The sequence below is a fragment of the Neoarius graeffei genome, chromosome 19, assembly GCF_027579695.1.
Source record: "Neoarius graeffei isolate fNeoGra1 chromosome 19, fNeoGra1.pri, whole genome shotgun sequence".
Classification (NCBI taxonomy): domain Eukaryota; kingdom Metazoa; phylum Chordata; class Actinopteri; order Siluriformes; family Ariidae; genus Neoarius; species Neoarius graeffei.
The window spans coordinates 41,580,276-41,606,415 of record NC_083587.1 but is presented as its reverse complement, the minus strand read 5'-3'; the positions used below and the strand labels follow the sequence as shown (position 1 = coordinate 41,606,415).

At 40.7% G+C, this 26,140-nt stretch overlaps 2 protein-coding genes across 3 annotated transcripts in view; one reads left to right on the top strand and one right to left on the bottom strand.

Moving 5' to 3' along the window:
* Positions 1–417: 417 nt before the first annotated feature.
* Positions 418–11,434, bottom strand: gcm2 (glial cells missing transcription factor 2). 2 transcript variants are annotated; one of them, XM_060900084.1, is made up of 6 exons: positions 10,822–11,434; positions 10,569–10,704; positions 9,951–10,203; positions 8,095–8,207; positions 7,479–7,604; positions 418–2,754 (listed from the first exon to the last, which is right to left on the bottom strand). In XM_060900084.1, the coding sequence occupies exons 2-6, from the start codon at positions 10,659–10,661 to the stop codon at positions 1,852–1,854; spliced, it is 1,488 nt and encodes a 495-aa protein (XP_060756067.1). In that variant the 5' UTR covers positions 10,662–10,704; positions 10,822–11,434; the 3' UTR covers positions 418–1,851. The 2 variants fall into 2 exon arrangements, with proteins under 2 accessions (XP_060756067.1, XP_060756066.1); XM_060900083.1 differs by having other exon boundaries at positions 10,838–11,433.
* Positions 11,435–14,494: 3,060 nt separating this feature from the next.
* sycp2l (synaptonemal complex protein 2-like) overlaps positions 14,495–26,140 on the top strand; it is a 163,268-nt gene continuing 151,622 nt past the window's right edge. Inside the window, exons 1-4 of the mRNA XM_060900082.1 lie at positions 14,495–14,724; positions 14,916–14,940; positions 15,016–15,101; positions 15,208–15,293. Coding sequence (XP_060756065.1) covers positions 14,599–14,724; positions 14,916–14,940; positions 15,016–15,101; positions 15,208–15,293 — 323 coding nt within the window. The 5' untranslated portion in view covers positions 14,495–14,598. The remainder of the gene's footprint in view (positions 14,725–14,915; positions 14,941–15,015; positions 15,102–15,207; positions 15,294–26,140) is intronic.

Sequence of the window (26,140 nt, the reverse complement as noted above, 5' to 3'; positions counted from 1 at the left end):
TCTCTCTCTCACCTTCCACATACACATTTATCCTTTCATCCTTTCTTGACCTTTCTATCTTTCTTTCTTTCTCTGTAATAATATTTCCTATTTGTGCAGACACACACCCAAGAGCAGAAGAGAGTTGCGCCTCAAGGCTCTTCTCAAGATGAAGATTAAATGCTATGCACTGACAAACCAGATGATTAATTGTCTGTGATTATCCTTGATCCCTTTTGACAGAGGAACTTGATTGTTCATGCCAATAAAGTGTGTAACTCTCCTTCTTTTAAGCCTTAAAAGTGTTTGGTCACAAAGCCCCTTATTATATGTTAGTAGATGATGTGTTCTCCACTTCCCACTGGGATTATGCTGAATAAACACAGAGATCTCTGAGTGGAGCATTTTCTTGTTTTTCAGCTAAAAACCCTCTAGGTGTTAAAGTTTTGAAGCTGCCTTTATTTATGCGATTTACAAATGTAGCATGTAGGGATATGGAAATTATTTATCAATTAAACACAAGCCAGTATTATGGATATTTATATTCAGGCAACCATTATTCGTGATACACTAGCATTTAATTATAGATCATGGAAAAATACTGAGTATCCATTCTGAACAACTTGGTGTCATATTTAATTTGAGTTCAAATTATACTTTCTTTAAATAACAACAAAACCTTCAGTAGACCTCAGTGATTCCAGTAGACCTCTACTCATACTTTACAAACATACAAATGCATTTTTATTGAACATTTACCATCATCCATTTAAATTTGGCTAAATCAGCAATATAATGAAATGTTTTGTGTTGCACATTTGATCAAATATGGATCAGGTAACTACACAAATATCTTTTCATTCAGAAGTTCAAATACTACACACACACACACACACACACACACACACACACATTATATATATATATATCAGTGGTGAACCATTACTATTAGAACTGGGACTTCAGCTCAGCCAAAACTTAGCCAGGCACTCCAAAAAAGCAACAGGGCAAATAATTTTGCAAGGGATTAGTGGCAGGCTGCCAGGTAGCTCCATTATGTGTTGTTGACAATGTTGATTTTAAAAGTAACTAAGTAAATTACATAGGGAAAGGAATACTTAAGTATGAGTGAAAAATACTATGGTGAGCATGTGAGGAAGAAGAGTCTGGAGACAGAAATATTAGTTTCTCAGTTGTTAGCCTCTGCTGCTTGCTCTGGCTTGACCGCTTTATGAGCATTCGCTAATACTACTGATGAACACTACACCGGCTGGAAGGTTATGTTACTGCAGCACTGACAGTGCTGACTCATGGTTAAGCTAGCATTGGCCTTCGAGAAGGCCTAGGGTAATAATTTTTTGGTCCTTCCCACTATAAATCAAAATCTGATTGGTTAATTTATCTGTCACTTTCTACATAAACATACACTGCCATGGCCTTCTGTCCCGTCAATGAAGTCCTGACCAATGATTGAGCCTGCTCTAAACTCTTCTCACCTTAGAGTCAATTAGAATTAGAATTAGAAGAGAATAATTATAATGAAATTATTAAGGAATGAAATAAATTAAATATAACATTTGAAATGCTGATAAATTTGGGCCTTCTCTGAAAGCAGGCCCTGATGGTTCCCCTCTGATATCTCTCTCTCTCTCTCACACACACACACACACACACACACACACACACACACACACATATATATACACACATTATATATATATATACACACACACACACACACACACACTTTATTAAAGCATGATAGACATTTCACCCAGGTCTTCTTTGACTTACTCAAATACTATCAGTAAAATAGTCTTCTTTTCTCCTTTTCTGCTCTTGTCTTCTGATAATTAGCACTGAAGCACGAGCTCAATACTCTCCACCTTCATACCTGTATGGATGTGCCAGTCTCTCAGGGCAGCTATTGGAGCTGTAGCTACTGTAGCGGTAGCCATCAAAGTTCTCAGTTCTTTCAATTTTGGTGGGGGCCGCATCCTGGTATGACAGAGCTGTTTTTATGACGCTTGAATCCTCTGGGATCTTCAGGTCAGAGTAGGAGTTGGGTGAGGTCTCCTCTTGGAGAGAGTTACAGTTTGACAAACCCTTCATGTCATAGATACCCTCACCATATTTTACCACAGATGGTTTAGGACAGGGCTGGTAGGACACTTTAGTGGTGGTTGTTATGATGGTCTGAAGGGCTGTCGGAGTAGTCGGAGTGGGTCCTGTGTACCTGCATGGATATTCGGTGTTGTAATAGTGATTACCATTGGCAGAAAGCTGTGGGTATTCCCCTCTTTCTCCATATGACCCTTTGCCCAGGATCTGCTTCCAGCTATGGTGCTTGGTGGTGGCATCTGGATAAGAGCGCTCATGGTTTGGGAGTGTACTGGTTGTGTGAGGCATCCCACTCAGGCCAGAGCAATTTTTATTGAGTTCAGCCTCACCATGAGGGCTGGCAGGGTCCTTATACAGTGCTGTGGGGTAGGGTGCAGAGCTGAGGTAGCCTGGCACTGCAAAATCATATCCGCATGGGGGTCTTGCCATATACAAGCGGTGGTTAGCAGGCTTCTGCAGAGGGTTAGCAGCTTCAGCCATGGTTGTTGGGCCATATGTGTCATAGGGGAACTTGTAAGGCTCTGTGTTCTGGAATGGCGTGTAGTGCTGTGTCTGGATGGGGAAATTGGATTCAGCAATGATGCTGAAGCGATCTGGGGTCTCCATTGTGAGCTGGTGGATATTGGGGAAAGGCATATCATGGTAGCGGCCAGACTGGAGGAAAAAGAATGGTGTTTATTAGGCCACAGTCTCTTCAAAGTCTCTTCATACAAATACATATTAATATAGATAAAGTGACAATTTCAGTATTCAGTCATTTTTGTGCATTTCATAAATGTTTGTGAGTTGGAAATTAAGCGCTTTGAAAAGATTCCAGGTAAAATATTTCACTTTTAAAAAACATTTTATATTCTCATCTCATCTCATTATCTCTAGCCGCTTCATCCTTCTACAGGGTCGCAGGCAAGCTGGAGCCTATCCCAGCTGACTACGGGCGAAAGGCGGGGTACACCCTGGACAAGTCGCCAGGTCATCACAGGGCTGACACATAGACACAGACAACCATTCACACTCACATTCACACCTACGGTCAATTTAGAGTCACCAGTTAACCTAACCTGCATGTCTTTGGACTGTGGGGGAAACCGGAGCACCCACATTTTATATTGTAAAACAATTTGAATTTCTGTTCATATCATGGTAGTGGCCAGACTGGAGGAAAAAGAATGATGTTTATTAGTCCACAGTCTCTTCAAAGTCTCTTCATACAAATACATATTCATATAGATAAAGTGACAATTTCAGTATTCAGCCATTTTTGTGCATTTCATAAATGTTTGTGAGCTGGAAATTAAGTGCTTTGAAAAGATTCCAGGTAAATTATTTCACTTTTTAAAAATATATATATTTTATATTATAAAACAATTTGAATTTCTGTTCTTTTTTCCTCAGATTTTCCAGTCATTACTTGCTCAACAAATAATTCTATAACAAATAAATCTATGTATGTTAAATCATGAGGGCGGCACGGTGGTGTAGTGGTTAGCACTGTCGCCTCACAGCAAGAAGGTCCTGGGTTCGAACCCCGGGTCCGGCGAGGGCCTTTCTGTGTGGAGTTTGCATGTTCTCCCCGTGTCTGCGTGGGTTTCCTCCGGGTGCTCCGGTTTCCCCCACAGTCCAAAGACATGCAGGTTAGGTTAACTGGTGACTCTAAATTGACCGTAGGTGTGAATGTGAGTGTGAATGGTTGTCTGTGTCTATGTGTCAGCCCTGTGATGACCTGGCGACTTGTCCAGGGTGTACCCCGCCTTTCGCCCGTAGTCAGCTGGGATAGGCTCCAGCTTGCCTGCGACCCTGTAGAAGGATAAAGCGGCTAGAGATAATGAGAATGAGATGAGATGTTAAATCATTTTAAATACAGTGTCAGAAAATAAAGTACATTGTTCTATCTTGAGGAGTACAGCGGCTTGTCACTGGGGCAGTAACCTCTAAGGTACTTATTTGTATCCTTTATGTACTGCTTGGGAATGTATATGTAACTTTTTCACCCTTAAAAAGTACACATAGTTATCTTAAACCCTAGGGGGTACATTAGTGTAGATTGTACCTTGGGGGACAGAAATTTACTCCGACTGTATGCCTATTTCTGACAGTGTACCTTTTTCATTAATCAGCTACTGAATGAATTTAAAGAATACATTTTAAATAATAAAACTGTTAAGTACAAATGCTGAGCATTTAGCATGCATCCATGTTATATTTTATTCTCTTACATATGCCAATAAGTGATGGTTAATGAACAGACCACATAATGGTACAGTTCAGGGGTGGGTTTCCCAAAAGCCTCTTAATGCTGAGTAGCTTAACTAGGAGAGAGTGTGTTCATTGTGATGCTCGCTCTACTATTTTACAATGATTTTTGTGCTATGATGCTTTTGGGAAACCCAACCCCAGTTGTGTAGTTATCTGATTAGATATTGTTGAAAGAATGCCAATATTAACCATATTAGTCCTGATATGAAGAACCATTAACATGAGATTTCCAGTAAATATAGGTATGTCTGTGTACCTGAGGGAGTATTAGGGAAATTAATATTTTAAATTGGTCAGTGTGGTTGGTTTCTTTTACTATAAGGATAAGAACTGCCTGGTAGGCCTTTTAACTGAAAATTTATATTTAATTAAGGAAAAATGGATTTGTCTAACTATTTTAAACACCTTTTAAGAGATTATGAAAAAAATGCAGTGAACAACACTAAATATTACAAAACCATAAGATATGTTGGTATTTGCTTCTGTGCTTTATGCTCCAGACAAAGCATGATCGTAGCAACATGCTAAAATAATTTTTGTCTTAAAAATATAGAAATGGTGCTGACTTTATTTGCACTTTTTCCCCTCATGTAAGTAAACCAATTTGGCATTACACAGCCAGCATCTAATGTGTGTGTTTACTATAAATATTTGTGTAATGAAGCTTGTTGATGGTGGCTGGCCTTATGGCATGACACTGCAGAAACAGGGAAGACCTTTGAGTTTCATTCAGCTTGCTCTGAATTGTGACCAATTCATGTATTAAATCTAAATGTGGAGGATATGGTCCTTTTTTCGGTTCTAGTCTATAGCAAAGAGCTTGGCACTTGATATTTGGAGTATCTAACATAATTATTTAATGTAAAATATAAGATTTATTTTAAAAAGAGGTTAGTAGACCCATGTATTTTGTTAAGTGTAGTATACAGGGAGGTTTTGTCAGGTTCTACTACAATCCAACATTAATTTTAATAATCTTATTCAAACATGTACATCCTTCAGAGCAAAGATCATAGATTAACATGGTGTACAATATCAAGGAATATATTTGTGAAATAATAATAATAATAATAATAATAATAATAATAATAATAATAATAATAATAATAATAATCCATCATCTGTAACTGCGTATCCTGTGCAGGGTCTTGGGCAAGCTGGAGCCTATCCCAGCTGACTATGGGCAAGAGGCAGGGTACACCCTGGACAAGTCACCAGGTCATTGCAGGGCTGACATAATAATAATAATAATAATAATAATAATAATAATAATAATAATAATAATAATGAGATAATGAAGAAGAAGAAAGAACTTTATTCATTCTAAGGGAAACTCTTGTGATAGAAGTTGCTCAAAAATATAAAAAAAACAATAAAAAATAGAGTAATAATTAAATATAACATCAGTGCCTAACAGAATAACAATAAAAGTAAGAAACGTTTATTAAAAGTAAGTAAACTAGAAAAAGAAAAATAGAAGAGTGGGAAAGTAATATTGCACATGAATGTCATATTGGCAATGATATTGCAAAGTAATAAAATTAATTATTACACAAAACACTGAAGAGTCTTGATATTGAGAAGTATTCTATTCTATTCTATTCTATTCTATTCTATTCTAAATGATACTGAGAAGTAATATGAAGTAATAATAAGTAATATTAAGTAATCATTGCACATGATGTTGAAAGAGTAATATTGCACAAATTATTGATATCATTGTTGTCAGTGTACGATGTTTCAGCTGTCCTTCCTACAGAAGGGGAAGGAGTAGATTGATACCCGAAAAGACCTGTGGCACTCTGTGCACCTCGGGGGTCTCATTATTATTATTATTATTATTATTATTATTATTATTATTATTATTATTAATAATCCATTATCTGTAGCCGCTTGTCCTGCACCCACGTGCAATGAACCAGTGCTACAGGTGCTCTAGCCCCTGCCCCTTTTCTGTTTGCTGTCCAAAGTGCCCTTTTCATAGGGACTGTTTTGTTGTTTGGGTTTTTTTTTTTTAATACTTGTAAAAGATAAGTTAGCTCCAACATCAATATTCTCTACAATTTGACAATAAAATATGAAATTATAGATTTATAAAATAACGTTTTTCTATGTAAATGCGGGCATCAATCCATGACGTCATGCATTCAGTGAACCTCCGTGCAGAAAGCGCATGCAGGCGGTTGACAGTGGGAGACAGTGCGAGGAACGGCATGGTAAGGTCACACTGAAAGTCTCCTTTCATTTCTTATCTGAATATGCTGCAATATTGTGCAGCTTAGAACACAACAGTAAATGCGTAGGATTGTTTATCATTTAATGAAGCCACCTAGGCTATATTTAAACCGTTTGCTCCATCCATTTCATTAACGTGGCAGATTCGGAAACTTTAGTTTGAACGACGGCGTTAATAACATATTCTAGCAGCTTCGAAAACTTAAGACTGCTGCTTTGAAGAATACTGCAGCATTTAGATGGATCTCACTCTCACACACACACACATACACAGAATGTTCAGTTGCAATTGAAATTTAGTTTTGAATAAAGTTAACTTGTGTGAAAATTTTGTTCCAAGTGCCCTTTTTTGAATGTTGAGCCCCTGCCCCTCCAAAGGTCTTTGCACGGCCCTGTTGTCCTGTCCTACAGGATCGCAGGCAAGCTGGAGCCCATCTCAGCTAACTATAGGCGAGAGGCGGGGTACACCCTGGACAAGTCGCCAGGTATTATTATTATTATTATTATTATTATTATTATTATTATTATCTCATCTCATTATCTCTAGCCGCTTTATCCTGTTCTACAGGGTCGCAGGCAAGCTGGAGCCTATCCCAGCTGACTATGGGCGAAAGGCGGGGTACACCCTGGACAAGTCGCCAGGTATTATTATTATTATTATTATTATTATTATTATTATTACTACCTTAGTTTCCTGATCTGTTCACTCTTGAAGCCGAGTGAAGCGGGTCATTACAAATCACCAAGGGTCCTTCAGTTCACACTCCTTACTACATTTGCAGTAGGCCCTACTCTTCTCAGAATTCTGGCTGTTGTTAATAATAATAATAATAATAATAATAATAATAATAATAATAATAATAATATGTGTGTGTGTGTGTGTGTGTTACCTCTGGTTCGACGAGTCTCCTTTTCTGCGAGAAGTGAGGGGAAGCCATCCTTCTCTTTACTGCGCTTCTCCTCGCCTCCGTTTCCGACTTGCTCTCTGGTCGCGGGTGATCATGAACGCCTTTAGCCTAAAAATGTACAGTATCCAACTGATTCAGAATTATGACCAAAATTCAGAATTATAACACATTTGTCGAGAAACAAATTATAGACCTGAACGTGACGAGCAGGGAGGCCGAAACAAATCTGATCACATTTACAATCACAAATCTGTAATTATAATGTTGTCAGTTTCATAACTGCTCATCGAGAACGCAAATGACCAAGCAAGTCTTAAGGCTAAACAAATATAGCCTATTTTTTTAAAGGTCTAGATTAATCGATTATTTAAAAAATGTTCCTACAATTCTTTTGACAAATCCTTTTTACTGATTCACTAATTCAGTTGATCTGACTTGACATCTCTGTATTTAATCTGTAAGTTGCTTACGTAACTTCTATAAGTTGCCACATTTTGTCCACAAATTTATAAATAGGGAAAAGTAAGCTTCTAAAGTCGTGACTATTTTGCATAGACCTGTTAAAACAGATTCAGCATTGTTACAATCGGCAACACACCTGAAAAAATATAGCCTTGCCATCCACTCTCCAGAAATTGGTGACCGGATAACCGCTATGGCCACGACATGGAACCAACTCGAGAGCCGAGCTGCAGTTTGGACAAAGCTTTTCTAGAAACAATTAAAAATATATGTAGTTAATGTAAGCCACAGTATTTAACTTGACTGTGTGCCACTAAAATGTAAAACAATGAATTAATGATAAATCAGCTAAACAAATAGATAAAATAAAATTAACAAATATTCGGGTATGCTATCGAATTAGAAGTTAAAACATGCCAAGATGTTTGATAACTCGAAAGTAAACGAAGCCTATATTTGATCATATTTATCGCTGCATTCGTACACATTTCTCTTTACACTTTTTGCGCTGCTGTAATGCTGAATGAAAATTAAAAAAAGGCCCGGGCAAAAGGCGAGCTTACTTGTAAGCGTAAACCAAGTCTAAGTAAGAAATATTAGCATATAGTGAGTAATATTATATTGTATCTAAAACGAATAAAACAGTTTACATTATTTGTGTCTTGCTTTTCATTTGTTTGTTTGTTTGTTTGTTTGTTTAATATCTAGCTCAGGCAGTAGCTCAAAGTTAATTGGTAGGCCTATAGTTTTATTTCTGGAAATTTACAAACTGAATACAGTGAACAGCTCCTAACTGAAACTAGTGGCAGCCTAGGGACGTTTGTTGCTTATTCCATCTTTTTTTTCCGATCGTTAGCTATTTGTTCTTGCTGACATAAGGGTCAATGATTCTGTAACAAAAACACCGGCTTCGGCTGAAGTGCGTTCCAAATGACCCTCCATATTAGACCCCTGCGGAAGGACCCTCAGACTTCTCACCGCGAATAGTGGAGCCTTCGGTGCGAGTCAGGGATTAGGCATGATCACGAATAATGGACAGCATAGTATGTTAGAAACATCTTTGTTTTCGTCGCAAAGAGTGAAAAACATGGGTGCAGATCCCGGGGGGGACATGATTTCCCCCCCCCCCCCCCAATTTCTGAAAAACATGAATTGTCCCCCCCAATAAAAATTCCCTAAATTATTAAAAATTGTACAAACAAATGTATTTTCAGACAAATGATTCCCTGTGCAGTACTTTTTAGAATGATGTGGCGAGCCTCTACGAAGTTGTGATTTATGGTTGCATGGTATGAGTTGCATACAGGCAAAAAAAAAATCACTTTTGTATCCCCCCCCCCCCCCCCCCCCCCCAGTCCTGACATCAGATCGGCACCCCTGGTGAAAAATATAGACACATAGCTAGATCTGAGAACAGCACAGTCCCAATGGACTCTCTAGTGGACAAACAGCTTATAGAATCCATTAATTCATAATTTACCTAGTGCACTACAGCAGCAGGGATCGTTAGAATGTGCCATAATCGGGGATAGGGGACCAAGAATTTAGGTAAAACCCCTCTGCTTCAACCACAAATAAATCCATGTTCAAGTGTGAGAAAAGCAAGAAGGGGTCATGATCACTGTCGGGACACAAAAACCGATACCGATCTTAGACCGGTTTAGGAAGAACTCATGCGTCACATGGTTTTTGCAAAGGTATTCTCGGTATTTGACCAAGGCACTGGAGCCACTTAAATAGAAACCGTATCTCCAACTGTAGGTCACTACCAGAGAATAAGATTTGATTCGGAGGATGTAAGTAATTGTAACAAGACAATACATTTAAAAAAAATAAACGAAAAATCACTTTGAATCACGTCAATATAGCGCCAGTGCAACTCGCACAAGTCAACTTGTGAAAACTGTGCTGAGGATAGCTGTTGGATATTATGATTCCTTTGCTCTCGTTGCAATTTTGTGTGACGGGTTTGCTCAAAGCCATTAAACTTACTTTGCTGCTTCTGGCGAGCTTTATCACAAATGGCAGGCCGCAGTTGGAGTTTAGTGCCGTCTGCTAGTGTGCAGTTTCTGGAACAAACCACAACGCCCAAGCATGATTTCTTCAGGATCTGACAGTTGTGGTTGTTGGTGTTGCGCATGGCCCAGCCGCTCAAGTGCCGCTGCGCGTTTTTGTCTTCGGCACTGTATATGTACCGAACATAACCATCTGTCCACTCCTGAAACGCATCGTACTGCTTCGTGTCCTGTGAACACAATTAATCATTTATATTTTAATACGTCCGCTCAACAGTAATGTATAAATGCCCATAAGTCGTGACACTGAGCTATGACTAGAAACTGGAGCACTGATCAGGGGTTAATTGAATTAACCAATCAGAAAAAAAAAAAAAAAAAAGCCCACCTCCAAACGTTTAGCAAGGGTAAATATGGGAACATCTGATTTGATACAACATCCATAAGTATGTCTAACTATTGTTACATTCCATAACAGAACATATAGTTTATGCTCGTTCATATTTGTGGACTATTATTAATAGTTGTGCTAATCTCTGAGCTAAATTGACGAGTGTGTTGCGTTTATTGAGCCAATAGACATTTTTTGTCTTACCTGTGGAAGTTTAGGGTCGTTGATGTCCCACGTTAGCTTCATTCCGAACGAGCACACACAGTCTGAGTTGTCAAACTGATCTGATTTTGACATGGTGCGATGTCACTAAAAGTTGTCCACGAGCTCGTGCCTGCCTCTGTGAATTCAGCCAGAGATGTATCAGCTCTGAATCATAACGAGTACCAACGCACTTAAGTTTAGCAAACCTTTAAAAATATTTTGCAGAAATGAGATCTATGAAATTCATAACTACTTCAAGAATTAGTTACGTCATTTGCTATATTCTTAGTGCATCGCGGAAATCCAGGTCCCGCAGCTCCCCCACAGGTGCGCTTTAGGGGACAGCAGGTAGGAAATGATCTCAGGTATGACTGCTGCTGTGTGTAGCCTACGTAAAAGAGGGAGGCAGGGCCGAAACACTGCTCCAGTTCAGCTCTCTTTAAGACAAACCCGGCGTTGACTACTTTGGTTTTACCTGATCCGTACCACTGACCTACAGTAATGACGCGCTATACCATTCAAGAGCGTATAATCACCGTACGGATCAACCGCAAGCAAAGATGAACAGAAACCGCTTAAAAAAAATATGCATGCGAAATTAGATTTTAAATTAAATGACAATATAGAGACAGGCTGCAGAAGCCCATTATCTTCAAGATCATCAAATAATTAATCCTGACCCTTGCCGTTTTTAGGAAAATAGTTATTGCAGTTAAAAAAAAAACACAAATCAACAAACAAACAAGCAACAAAACAAAAACAGACGCTACAGTTGACAGTGCCTGAACCTATAAAAGTCAGCACAATTTTGCAAGCTATAACCGCACACACAGTCCTGAATTAGAGTCGTTCTCAGGCGAGATGTGATATCGTGGAGGTCGTTAGTTGTTATATGTAAACGAAAAGCCACTGTGCAATGCTGACACAAAACAACAAGGACCGGTCGAACAAAACAGGGCGCATACAGTAAACAGCCGAGCAATGTCAGTTTTAGCCGGCGTGCGCGTCTTTTATACAGTCCTGAAATAAGTTAATCTTCACTTAAATTATTATTATTATTATTATTATTATTATTATTATTATTATTATTATTATCCTTTTAAATAAGGGATATTTTTAAATAGTCTGTTTTGCGCAAAGTGCGCACAGAAGGAAGCGAGTTTATCACGCATATATGCATGTGTGGAGGGCGGAAATCATTGCCATACCGGTTGAAGTTTAATATGATATTGAAAGTAGGGTTTATCAGAGAACCAAGTTTTGCATTTTATTGTTCATTATATTTTAAAATATGTAGCTAAAGTCTTCCCTTTCACCCTCTAACCAGCTTAATCATACCCGTCCTTTCAAAATGTTTCATGCTGTGAAAATATTTTAATGTTTAATGTTTAATGTTTGCTGTGTTTAATTTTTGCACGAGACAAATTCCAACCTTTGCTGGCGGACTAAAATTTATGCAGGAAGCTGCCTTCAAGGGGAAGAAAAACAAACACACAAAAAAACAATTGTAATTTCCAGCACACTTTAACCACGTGCACTTGGCGCCATTGTTTATAATGAAGCACACCTGTACCCATTTGTCTGTTGCGAGGCCGTCAGTTCGCAAATTATGAGTGTAAGTGTATTTTGACAACGAACTGGATTATTTATTTCAAAAGCAAAGTATACCTATGTAAAATGTACGGATAATGTATCTATCAGTGATGTGTATTTTAAGAAATAATTTGTACAATATAATTTAGCCGCTATCTAGGTTAACAGCCGAGGCTTTGGCGTCCTGTGATATACTCATGTGGGTTCATTTAAATGCATTCCCCCCCCCCCCCGTTTTACAGCTTGCAAGCAGACTGGAGGCTGCATTCGCTACAAACAATGCTACTTCAGTTTCCCAGTTTATTACTGGGGAGAAATCTTCAGTGTCTCTGATCGCTCAACTGGATGACGTTGCATGCAGGGTATCTGGATTCAAGGCACTTTTTTTGTCATTACTTTTTGCATATTTGTAGTGTGATAAGGGGGTTAAGAACAGGAAATTCAGGAGGAAAAATACTTCATTTATGTTTAATTAATGACGGCTAATTAACAGCACTTCTTGAATTGGTTGGTGTTAGGGTAGGGAAAACGCTGCAATCTGCAGTATTGTGTGTGGACTCCAGGATTTTGTGTATTATTTAATACGGTGGCATGAGCGTCTGGGTGGAGCCTTTGACCGTTTAAGAATATGCATAGGCGATTTTTTTTTTTCCATACAGGCGTAATAAGGACAAGTGGTAAGGGTTGTGTGGCTTTTTTTTTTTAAAAAAAAATCAAGATTAATAATAATAATAATAATTATTATTATTATTATTTTTTATTTATTTACTTATTTAGGCAATTTTAGTCCAGCATCAATGTCTTTTAGGATTTAACTTAGAAAAAATACAATAACAGATTTAATGAAATAATTAAAGCCATTAAGCAAACTATAACTGGCGGGTAAAAACAAAAGATAAATAAGAGAATAATAAACTTATTTTAATCAACACAATATTTTTCTTCTACTATACTAACTTGCGAAATTGGTGTGGAGAAACGTGAATTTTAATGTTATGTAAACTTGTTTGCCATCAGCTAGGTGGGTAAATAAAATGAACTATGCAGAACTTCTTAATAATGAAATTAACTGGAGTGATTTGCATGTAAAGGTAATTCTGGGGATTATTTGCCCAAGCGGTCCTCTTTCTTGATACGTTTGTCAAATAGCCTACTAACAATATTAACTCTTCATATTAGCAGCGTTTTATTGCCCTTAAGAATTACGTAGAATGAAACACACTTAGCCCGTTAGTACCGGAACAGCCCCTTTCCCATCTGAGCCTCAAAAGCATAGACATTTTGCATAGACATGTTGTTTTCGTTTTGCGTTTTTCAACCTTTACGGTAATTGCTTTTGCACACCTCCTGCGCTTATTTAGAATCAATGTAGAAATGGCAACCTGCGGTCACTTAAAGGTCTCATCTCATACCGCGCGCGTGCGTGTGTGCGCGCGCTATTCTGTCTACTTTATTACTGTCCCTTTACAAAAAATTGCTTCCAGCATATAACTATAGGTAGCATATATTGAAAGCTAATCTTATCAGAAAATGCTTCCAGGCTTTAACACACTTTAAATAAATATACAAAAAAGCATGGATAATTGGTGCGCAAAAGTGGTGTGTGTGTATATGCGCGTTTGGCACAATACCTCGAAAGCGAGGCAGTTTCTCTGTAATCTGGAGTTTTGTTTTTTTTTTTAACGTTGCTCGTACTCTGAATGAAGGAGCGAATAAAAGAGAAAATATCTTCCGACCGTTGATGTGAAATTTCATATAGGCTTGTTAAATTTGTGTGTTCTGTACATTTGTGTATGCACAGAATGTCGTGCTATGTATACTAACTGTAGATTTCTTTGGGTTTCATTCCTTTATCAAACATTGGACATGAGGGGGCTTTGTATTCGCTTAATGTGTGCAAGAGGATTGGGGTTAACTTTTCACGTGCTCTTGTCAGTTGTTATTGTTGACTGGATGTAATCGTTTTGGTCCGTCTTACGAAATGTCAATTTTCTTCTACAGGATTTGCATAAAAATGAATTCAAAAATGTTACACTGATGCTACGGGCGCTTGAACAAGTAATCTCCAAAAACGAAGACTGCATCAACCAACTGGTCTGTCAGGGGTTATTGGTCAAGATAAGTGTCCCTTTTTATTTGCTTTCATGTGTGGAGTTTTTTTTTTTTAAATAAAGGGTAAACTAGTACCACAGATGCAACGGCATACCGTGCTCCAGTATAAAACGCGCCCCCTGAACTTCAACGGTTGGTGGTGTGATTTGAGGTGGATTGGAGCAGATTTGTTGGTCTTCAGCTCAGCGCCCCCCCCCCCCCCCCCCCCCAAAAAAAAAAAAAAACCAAAAAAAAAAAACTTCAATATATCGTTGCTTTTGTATTTGTACGTGAAATGTTTAATAGTAATGTACAATAAGTGGTAAAATGAACTAAGGCTAACCTAATGTCTTCTCTTTTGAAACCATACATGCTAAATTGGTTTGAGATGGTTTGTGAGCATCTAAAGGTGCAACAGAAACCAAATAAGGCTTCAATGCGGCTCGTGGAAGTGTTCTGTGAAGTGTCAATGGTAATGTAATCTAGCCTATATATAATGCATGATTTTGATGTAAAAATAATTACTGAAGCCAGAATAAACACTGGTACAGCAAACAGTTTCTCAGCTATTTCATTATACAGAAAACGCCTATTTCCAGTTAAACTGTTCTCTGCTATCTGGGCTTTTATGGAGGTCTCTCTCTCTCTCTCTCTCTCTCTCAGAGATTTTGCCAGAGCAACACCGAAGGTGACCACACATTTCGCTTTTTATTTTTTTAATTTTTTTTAAATGTCTTAATGTCTCTTTGATTGTATGTGGCAGGCAGCATTAAGATTTTGGAGATTCTTATACTGAGGTTTGGCGCTGTTGTGATTGACAAAGATGCACATTTCAATCTTCGTCTAGAGGTAGGTTTAGTGCCAGAATGTTGTAAATATAATTTAAGGTGGGCATAATTGCTCATAAAAGCCTATAATGACATAGTTTTATTTTTGTCACACTCTTTCCAAACAGGCCATTAAGACAATAAACTCGATGCTGGACAATGCTTCAAAAGAGACTCGTAAAAACATATGCCAGTCTGATCATAGTTCTCTGCTGTAAGTTTGTCAGTAAAGTACTTGTAAAAAGTTAGTGATGGATTTTTCTATAAAGCATTTACATACACTGACATGAATTGGGGTATATGCAGTAATCCTGAAGTTAAATTCTGTACCTTTTATGACCTTTCCATATTTTAAGACCTCTTGGTGCCACTTCCAGCTGTAACCAGTTACATCAGTGACACAATTTTGACCTGCATTTACTATACACTGAGATTGCAAAACTACAGTCTTGGTTTGTGATAACTTGTATATATGGACCAATGTTGTATCAATACAACAGAATTTGGATAGGCCAGGTAGGAGCAAATATCAAGGGAATAAATTGAGTGACTAACCCAAAGGCAAGGTTTATTAAACCTTGCAGGCCAGTTGGCTTTTCAGTCAATGGTCTTAACACCATCATTCCATTAAAGTAAGCCCAGGATTAAATGGCTAACATACCAGCAATAATAAGGTGCTCCAAGCTGTTCTTTTTAAATTAAATGACCAAATGACTTGGTCCCAGAATTTTTCAAACAGTCAAAGATGACAGTCAATCTGATTAGCTGCTGGTGGGAAAATTCGCTCCTCATTTACATAGGCTTTAATATTCTCCCAATTTCTTTTGCTTGCTTCACCCAATTTGCTCATCTATGACCCTATCACTGTGTCTCTTATGACACTGTCTTTATGCTGAAGAATTCAGTGGTTCATTATTCCATCTAGTTGATGTAATGCATGAGTTCCCCTGGCAGCAAAACGGCCCCAGAGAATGTTTCCACCAGCATGCTTAACAGTTGGTAGTGTGTTCCTATGGTCATTGTGGCCAAATATGTTTGTCTCATCTGGCCATGAAGCCTTCCTCTAGAAGGATTTCTTTTTTTTTTTTTTGGGGGGGTGTCAATGTAGTCACCTGCAAACTTTAGCTAAGCTTGAGGGTGTCAAGTCTGGAGCAGGGACTTCTTTCTTGGACAGCAGTCTCAGTCCATGGTGATGTCTCACACTTCACTGTTGGCAGTGTTCTGGCAGTTTCCAGTTCATGGTGTGCCTGTGCCATTGCTGGGTTGTTTCTGACCATCTGAACCAATCTTGGCTGTGTCCTGGTTAATTCAGTGAGTGCTATCAAACAAGCCCTTTTTGATTTTGGCACAAAGAAGGCACCTCCTGTAGTCAATCATGATTACTGAGAGGAAATTAAGCCATGGCCTTGGCAAGTTAAGACATTCTGGAAATTTCAGCACCACTGAATTAATAATCTAAGTGGTTGTAAGATTTTTTTTTTTTTTTTTTAAACCCCGTGTTGATTTCAGAACACTCAATGAATTCCAACTTGGGCACCTAATTCGTCTTTTTCTGTCAAAGACACATGTTGTGCAATCATTCTGCCACAAAGTTCATGATGAATATCCATGAAGGCATTCTTGTATGTTAAACTTCAGAAGTTTACATATCGACTCAACATTCATGTCTTTTATTTGTATAGTGCTTTTCATAATGTACATTGTGTCTCTCATATATGAATTACACACAGTGTTCAGTGTAAATGAGTACACCCCCTTTGAAAAGTAACATTTTAAACAATATCAATGAACACAATTTCCAAAATGTTGAAAAGACCAAGTTTAATATAAAATTTGTTTAACTTATAATGGGGGGGAAGTAAGGTTAATAATAACTTGGATTACACTTTTTTTTTTCCAGTTTTACTCAAATTAGGGTGGTGCAAAAATGAGTACACCCCACAACAAAAACTACTCCATCTAGTACTTTGTATGGCCCCCATGATTTTTAATGACCGCACCAAGTCTTCTAGGCATGGAATGAACAAGTGGGTGACATTTTGCAACATCAATCTTTTTCCATTCTTCAGCAATGGCCTCTTTTAGTGACTGGATGGAGATTGATGCTCAACTTGTCTCTTCAGAATTCCCCATAGGTGTTCAATTGGGTTCGTACTTGGCCACTGAATCACTTTCACCCTGTTCTTCAGAAATCCAACAGTGGCCTTAGATGTGTGTTTAGTCATGTTGGAAAAGTGAACGACGGCCAAGGGCACGGAGTGATTGTAGCATCTTCTCTTTCAGTATAGAGCAATACATTTGTGAATTCATGATACCATCAATGAAATGCAGCTCCCTGACACCAGCAGCACTCATGCAGCTCCACATGTTTCACTGCAGGCAACCATGCATTTTTCTTTGTATTCCTCACCTTTGCGATGCCATACAGTTTTGAAGCCATCAGTTCCAAAAACATTTATCTTGGTCTCATCACTCCAGAGTATAGAGTCCCAGTAGTCTTCATCTTTGTCAGCATGGGCCCTGGCAAACTCTAGGAGGTCTTTTTTGTGCCTGGGCTTTAGGAGAGGCTTCTTTCGTGGACGGCATCCATGCATGCCATTCCTCTGCAGTGTACGCCGTATTGTGTCACAGGAAATAGTCACCCCAGTTTGACTTTCTACTTCTTTAGATAACTGTAGTGCACTTTCCAAGTCAAAGTCCTGACCTTAATCCAGTTAAAATGTTGTGGAAGGACCTGAAGTGAGCAGTTCATGTGAGGAAACCCACCAACATCCTGGAGTTGAACCTGTTCTGTACAGAGGAATGGGCTAAAATTTCTCCAAGCCAGTGTGCAGGGCTGATCAACAGTTACTGGAAACATTTAGTTGCAGTTATTGCTGCACAAGGGGTTACACCAGATACTAAAAGCAAAGGTTCACATACTTTTGCCACTCACAGCTATGTAATATTGGATCATTTTCCTCAATAACTAAATGATCAAGTATAATTATATCTTTTTTTGTCTCCTTTTGTTTAACTGGGTTCTCTTTATCTGCTTTTAGGACTTGTGTGAAAATCTAATGATGTTTTAGGTAATTTATGCAGGCACACAAATTCTAAAGGGTTCACAAACTTTTGAGTGCATATATGGATGGATGGACAAGTGTTTTTACTGGGAAATAAGCCACTTCTATCTCTTTCTACAAGCTTCATCCAGGACATGGAGAAGTAAAACTGTGACCTTTTTAAAAAATAGTATTGGCTGGTGTTGAACGGTATATCGGATATGTTCCATTCAGCAACTCGTCTTTGACTTGTTCAATATCATGCTACTGTAGCTGAATGGAATATAATATACCATGGAAAAAAAAATGCTAGCTATTATTATTATTTATTATTGTACATGGACATTCCTTTTGGGTGTTTTAACATGTCTTTCTGTTTCAAAATTCTCTCAATCTTCTGCATTTAACGAAGCAAACCTGGTGGCCATGTTTGTTTGCAAATTGTTCCAGTTGCTCGCTAGTGTGGAAACTTGATGTGTAATATGTATCTTATGGCATTTTCAATGAACTGTGACTGTTTACTGGGGGTTTTGTAGTGGTGCTATACTGCCTGGACCCCAGATTGGCTTGAATCTGGTGGAGGAACCTCTGGCTTTGCTGAGTCTAGCTTCTATAATAATAATTAAAATTGAATCAGTCTCATTTGAATTGTTTTCAGTGAATCATTTTCATTGAATCACTCATCATTAAATCACTCATGGAATCAGTCTCCTTAATTAATACCATTAATTTTGGTGCTTAATAATAAATTACCAAACAGCTAAATTATGGTATATTCCAAATTATTATGATCACTTACCATATTACATAAATCATATGCACCTTTTAGAATTCTTTGGAGAGTGGGGACTTCAAAGATATTGGACCACAAATAAACACAGTTTCAATAATTGAATTTATTAAAAAAAATGGATAATGGCAGTTGAAATATACAACCCCGATTCCAAAAAAGTTGGGACAAAGTACAAATTGTAAATAAAAACAGAATGCAATGATGTGGAAGTTTCAAAATTCCATATTTTATTCAGAATAGAACATAGATGACATATCAAATGTTTAAACTGAGAAAATGTATCATTTAAAGAGAAAAATTAGGTGACTTTAAATTTCATGACAACAACACATCTCAAAAAAGTTGGGACAAGGCCATGTTTCCCACTGTGAGACATCCCCTTTTCTCTTTACAACAGTCTGTAAACGTCTGGGGACTGAGGAGACAAGTGCTCAAGTTTAGGGATAGGAATGTTAACCCATTCTTGTCTAATGTAGGATTCTAGTTGCTCAACTGTCTTAGGTCTTTTTTGTCGTATTTTCCATTTTATGATGCGCCAAATGTTTTCTATGGGTGAAAGATCTGGACTGCAGGCTGGCCAGTTCAGTACCCGGACCCTTCTTCTACGCAGCCATGATGCTGTAATTGATGCAGTATGTGGTTTGGCATTGTCATGTTGGAAAATGCAAGGTCTTCCCTGAAAGAGACGTCGTCTGGATGGGAGCATATGTTGCTCTAGAACCTGGATATACCTTTCAGCATGGATGGTGTCTTTCCAGATGTGTAAGCTGCCCATGCCACACGCACTAATGCAACCCCATACCATCAGAGATGCAGGCTTCTGAACTGAGCGCTGATAACAACTCGGGTCGTCCTTCTCCTCTTTAGTCCGAATGACACGGCGTCCCTGATTTCCATAAAGAACTTCAAATTTTGATTCGTCTGACCACAGAACAGTTTTCCACTTTGCCACAGTCCATTTTAAATGAGCCTTGGCCCAGAGAAGACGTCTGCGCTTCTGGATCATGTTTAGATACGGCTTCTTCTTTGAAATATAGAGTTTTAGCTGGCAACGGCGGATGGCACGGTGAATTGTGTTCACAGATAATGTTCTCTGGAAATATTCCTGAGCCCATTTTGTGATTTCCAATACAGAAGCATGCCTGTATGTGATGCAGTGCCGTCTAAGGGCCCAAAGATCACGGGCACCCAGTATGGTTTTCTGGCCTTGACCCTTACGCACAGAGATTCTTCCAGATTCTCTGAATCTTTTGATGATATTGTGCACTGTAGATGATGATGATGATGATATGTTCAAACTCCTTGCAATTTTACACTGTCGAACTCCTTTCTGATATTGCTCCACTATTTGTCGGCGCAGAATTAGGGGGATTGGTGATCCTCTTCCCATCTTTACTTCTGAGAGCCGCTGTCACTCCAAGATGCTCTTTTTATACCCAGTCATGTTAATGACCTATTGCCAATTGACCTAATGAGTTGCAATTTGGTCCTCCAGCTGTTCCTTTTTTGTACCTTTAACTTTTCCAGCCTCTTATTGCCCCTGTCCCAACTTTTTTGAGATGTGTTGCTGTCATGAAATTTCAAATGAGCCAATATTTGGCATGAAATTTCAAAATGTCTCACTTTTGACATTTGATATGTTGTCTATGTTCTATTGTGAATACAATATCAGTTTTTGAGATTTGTAAATTATTGCATTCCGTTTTTATTTACAATTTGTACTTTGTCCCAACTTTTTTGGAATCGGGGTTGTATACAAACAGTGAGGTGTGTGTGTGTGTGTGAGAGAGAGAGAGAGAAGACAAGATTAGCTTTGTGTGCTAATTAAGACAAAGGAATCTTATCTAAGAAGGATTAGCTCTGTTGCTAACTAAGGTGTGTTTGTGGGAGTGAGGCCTTGTGTCCACATGGTGGAGTTGACCACGTGTTGCTAAGTAAAACAAAGAATTAGCACGTGTTGCTAATGTGTGCTTGTGTGTGTGGCCCGTGTGAGAAAGGCCCTATGGCCTGAGCAGAAGGCTAGCATGGATTCCTAGCTAAGGTGTGTTTGTGTGTGTAAGTGAAAGGCCCTATGGCCTGAGCAGAAGGCTAGCGTGGGATGCTAGCTAGGTATGTTCGTGTGTGTCCACGTGGTGTAGGGATCACCATGTGGGATTTGAGAACAAAGGAATTAGCCTTGTGTGGCTAAGCTAAGACAAAGGGAAGCTAGCTAAGGTGGGTTTGTGAGACGTGGCCACGTGTGGAGGCCTAGATTAGCCTTGTGTGTTTAGCTAAGACAAAGGAATGCTAGCTAAGGTGTGTTTGTGTGTGGGGAGAGAGAGAGGCCTTGTGTGTGTGTGTGGCCTACAAAAAGGATTAGCTCTGGTAGCTAACTCCATGTGTGTTTGTGGGGGAGGAGTTGACCACATGGTATGGCCTAGCAAAAGAAAGAAGCTAGTGTGGGATGCTAACTAAGGTGTATTTGTGAGGCCAGGTGAGGCCTGTGACCATGTGTTTGTGTGTGTGTCAGGCCTGGTGACCACGTGTTCGTGTAGGCCTAGATTAACCTCGTGTGGCTAAGCTAAGACAAAGGGATGCTAGCTAAGGTGTGTTTGTGAGTGGGGGAGGACCACCACGTGTTTCTAAGACAATACACTTAGCTTTGGATGCTAATGGGACAAAAGAAATTAGCCATAGGCTAATTTCACTAGCTTATAACAGTACTGAATCCCCTGAAACCTTGATAAGGTCAAAATGTGTGATAAGGAAATTAGTGTTAGTCAGGAATAAAGAGAAGCATGCACAGCCTATCTATTAAAACAACTGAGAGATTAAAACAAAACAATCAATTCACGCTGCATGTTTAGTGTAACAATTAAACCGTTCCTGAGTGTAAATTCACACTACTTCAATAAAAGCTAATTCCTAAGACTATGTTTTTTATTATGCCCAAAAATGCCAGTCTTGCACGAGATTGAGATGTCCCGAGACTTTTGGAGTTTTCACCGTTGTGGAGATCTCTGTGAAGCACAGGGGATTTCTTGGAAGAGGTTGAGTTCACAGGAGCCCATAGAGACTTCTGTAGAAAAACAGAGTTCTTGGTCCGATGCTTCGTAGCTTGTGGGAAGAAAATCTTTGTGCACAGAGCTTCAGTTAAAAAAGGGTCCAGCCACTCTTAACTTTGAAATAAACTGCTTTTGGGCGGCATTTGTGACGTCACTTCTAATATGAATAAAACCGGTTGTAACTCAAGCTGAGTTTAAAAATCGCGCGACTCTGAAGTCTACCTTGGCCAAGGGTAAGAAAGAAATTGCGCTAAATCGTGGATCTTGCAAGAAAGAGGTCTTTTTGGGTTTGCTCGGTTAGAGCGAGCCTCTTTGTGTCTGTAGACCGCTGGTCCCGGGACGGAAAGAGGAGGAGCTAGGAGTTTCTGGGTTTCTCATGCTTTCATGGAGGATGTGACGTTGGTGATCCCACCCCCGCATGACGCAGATCAACGCGGAAGCTGGTGATGGGAGTTGTAGTCCTTAAAGGGACTGTGTTGTAGTTCTTAGATGGACTGTGTACCTACATGTCCATCTGTGCTGCATTGTCTGTCTGTGCTAACATTTCCAAGATGCTGCTGTATGGCTCTGAGTGCTGGAAGGTGACGAAGAGTGACATGAAGCTCAGCGTTTTCCCCAACAGATGCCTCAGAAGAATCTGCCACATTTTCTGGCCCATGAAGGTCTCTGACACAGAGCTCTACCAGAGAACTGGCAGCCAGGACATCACCAGTGAGATCAAGCGCCGCCGGATGCGATGGCTAGGATATGTCCTCAGAATGGACCACGCAGGTACCCCAAAGATCACACTGAAGTGGACACCACCTGGAACTTTTTAAAGTTCATTTGTTAGCCATCATAATGATTGATGCTGATTATTGATGGGGTGGAACTCGTGTGCAAGCCCTTCAGGCTTTGTTCCCTCCTTGCACCATTGTTCTTATGAGTGCTAAATAAATAAATCTGGAAAAGGAAGCAAGGATGCCTGAAAACCACATGGAGGCATACCATCAAGCACAAACTGAAGATGGGGCTCTCATGGGGTGAGCCACAACATGCTAAAAATGACACGAACAAATGGAGATGCCTTGTTGATGCCTTATGTCCTGCCAGGGACGAAGAGAACCAAGTTTGTTTACCGGGGGTGCCTTTGGCAAACAAAGAAATGCTTCTGTGCATACATAGCAGAAAACTTCACTGGATATTTGCATCAGCTCTAATGTTTATGTTGTCTTGACAACTGTAGCAGTCCATGTAGGTGGGTGGAGCACAGAAGGACGGCAGAACAGAACTGTTTTAACAAAACTCTTTTATTTGCACTTTTCAGTTGCAAACACACTCGGGCACACGCATCAGTCATCTGGTTGTGGACAGAGTCCCTCTGCTCTCACTCTCTCTCCTTAAGAAGGGCGCGGTCCCTGGGAAGATACACAAACACATCAATTAACAGGTGTAGTGATTCTGCCACTTAACTTCCCCGACTCCGCCCTCCTGTCACAGACTGATGCTAGACCACGCCCCTGCTGCCACATACCCCCACCGCCCGACTCAGGCTGGGCAGCCGTCCGGCCCCCCCCCTTGACGGGAGAGGAAGTCCTCCACGACCATCTGCGCCCCCGGCCTGTGGATCACCTTGAAGTTAAAGGGTTGGAGTGCCAGATACCAACGGGTGATCCGCGCATTGGCATCCTTCATGCAGTGGAGCCACTGGAGGGGTGCGTGGTCCGAACAGAGGGTGAAAGGGCGTCCCAGCAGGTAGTACCGGAGGGCGAGGACCGCCCACTTGATCGACAGGCACTCCTTCTCGATGGTACTGTAGCTCTCCTCATGCACCGACAGCTTGCGACTAATGGACAAGACAGGGTGATCCTCCCCCTCCACCTGCTGGGACAAAACGGCCCCCAGCCCTCTTTCTGACGCATCCGTCTGCAACATAAAGGGGAGAGAAAAGTCAGGGGAGTGTAAAAGTGGCCCCCCACACAGTGCAGCCTTAACCTTAGAAAAAGCCCGCTGGCATTGCTCCGTTCACTGGACCAGATCTGGTCCCCCCTTTTTAGTCAGATCAGTCAGTGGGCTGGTGATGTCCGAATAATTAGGTATAAACCTACGATAATAGTCAGCCAGCCCCAGGAACTGTCTCACCTCCTTTTTGGTCTTGGGCCTCGGGCAGGCCGCAATCACTGCAGTCTTGTTAATTTGGGGACGCATCTGCCCGTTGCCCAAGTGGAAGCCCAGATATTGTACTTCCACCTGCCCAATCGCACACTTCTTCGGGTTGGCCGTGAGACCCGCCTGCCTCAGCGACCTAAGGACAGCCCGCAGGTGTTGTAGGTGCCGCGGCCAGTCATTACTATAAATAATGATATCGTCTAAGTACGCGGCTGTATAGGTGGCGTGGAGGACCCTGTCCATCAGCCGCTGAAACGTAGCAGGTGCCCCAAACAGCCCAAAAGGAAGTGTGACGAATTGGTGTAAGCCAAATGGTGTGGAAAAGGCCGTTTTTTCACGGGATAATGGAGTCAAGGGGATCTGCCAATAACCCTTTTGTTAAATCCAGTGTCGAGTAAAAACGAGCCGTGCCTAGCCGATCGAGCAACTCCTCAATACGAGGCATTGGGTACGCATCGAATTTAGACACCGTGTTGACTTTTCTATAGTCCACACAGAACCGGACCGACCCGTCGGCCTTGGGTACCAAGACCACCGGGCTGCTCCAGTCACTGTGGGACTCCTCGACGATGCCCATTTCGAGCATGGCCTCGAGTTCTTCCCGAACCACCTTTTTCTTGTGTTCGGGTAACCTGTAAGGGCGGCTACGCACTACCACCCCCGGGGGCATCTCAATGTGGTGCTCTATGAGGTTATTGCGGCCGGGCAGGGGTGAGAACATGTCTGAAAACTCGGTCTGCAACTGGGCAACCTCTGTGAGTTGGGTCGGGGAGAGGTGGTCTCCACAGGGGACCGGAGAGGGACGTGATGCTAATGTTCCTTTTTGAACCTCCGGCCCCAGCTCCGCCTTCTCCGGAACCACCGACACCAACGCCATGGGGACCTCCTCGTTCCAGAGTTTGAGTAGGTTGAGGTGGTAAATCTGTTGCGCCCCACCCCTGTCCGTTCGCTTCACCTCATAGTCGACGTCCCCGACTCGCCATGTGACCTCAAAGGGTCCTTGCCACTTGGTGACTAATTTAGAGCTCGACGTGGGCAACAGTATGAGTACTTTCTTTCCCGGTGCAAACTCTCTAAGGCGCGTACCCTTGTCATACAGGCGGGTTTGCCGTTCTTGGGCCTGCCGCAAATTCTCCTGGGTTAGTTGTGTGAGTGTGTGGAGTTTTGTGTGCAGGTCAATAACGTATTGAATTTCACTTTTGCTTGGTGAAGGTCCCTCCTCCCAATTTTCTCACAGCACGTCTAAAATGCTGCGCGGCTTACGCCCATATAATTATTCAAACGGGGAGAACCCTGTGGAAGCTTGGGGGACCTCTCGCACTGCAAAGAGCAAGGGTTCGAGCCATTTATCCCAGTTATGAGCGTCCTCACTTACAAATTTCTTATGTTTAAGGGTGCGATTAAACCGTTCCACTAAGCCATCCGTTTGTGGGTGATACACGCTGGTGTGGATCGGCTTAATACCTAATAACCCATACAGTTCATTCAGTGTTCTGTAACATAAACGAGGTGCCTTGATCAGTCAGAATCTTTCTCGGGATTCCAACTCGGGAGATGACGCAGAAGAGTGCCTCCGCAATACTGCATGCTGAGATATTGCGAAGAGGCACTGCTTCCGGGTATCGTGTTGCATAGTCCACCAGAACTAATATAAAGCGGTACCCTTGTGCTGACCGATCTAATGGCCCGACGAGATCCATCCCAATTCTTTCGAACGGGGTCTCAATTAATGGTAGAGGGCGCAAAGGCGCTTTTGGAATGGCCGCTGGATTTACTAACTGGCATTCGCGGCACGCCGTACACCACCAACGGACATCGCTGCGAATTCCTGGCCAATAGAATTGGGCCATTATTCGGGCTAGTGTTTTATCCTGCCCTAAGTGTCCAGCCATGGGATTAAAGTGAGCCGCCTGGAATACCAATTCCCGGCGGCTCTTCAGAAGTAAAAGCTGCGTGACTCGCTCTTTAGTTTGAGTGTCCTGTGTCACTCGGTATAATCTATCCTTCATAATCGCGAAGTAGGGGAAGGACG

Excerpts from the sequence above, each read along its gene's own strand:
- gcm2 (XM_060900084.1), bottom strand. The coding sequence starts at position 10,661 with ATGTCAAAATCAGATCAGTTTGACAACTCAGACTGTGTGTGCTCGTTC. Across the intron at positions 8,208-9,950 it reads AGCTCGCCAGAAGCAGCAAA|AAAAGCTTTGTCCAAACTGC; the intron begins GTAAGTTTAATG and ends AATTGTTTCTAG. Across the intron at positions 2,755-7,478 it reads GGAGACTCGTCGAACCAGAG|TCTGGCCGCTACCATGATAT; the intron begins GTAACACACACA and ends TTTTTCCTCCAG.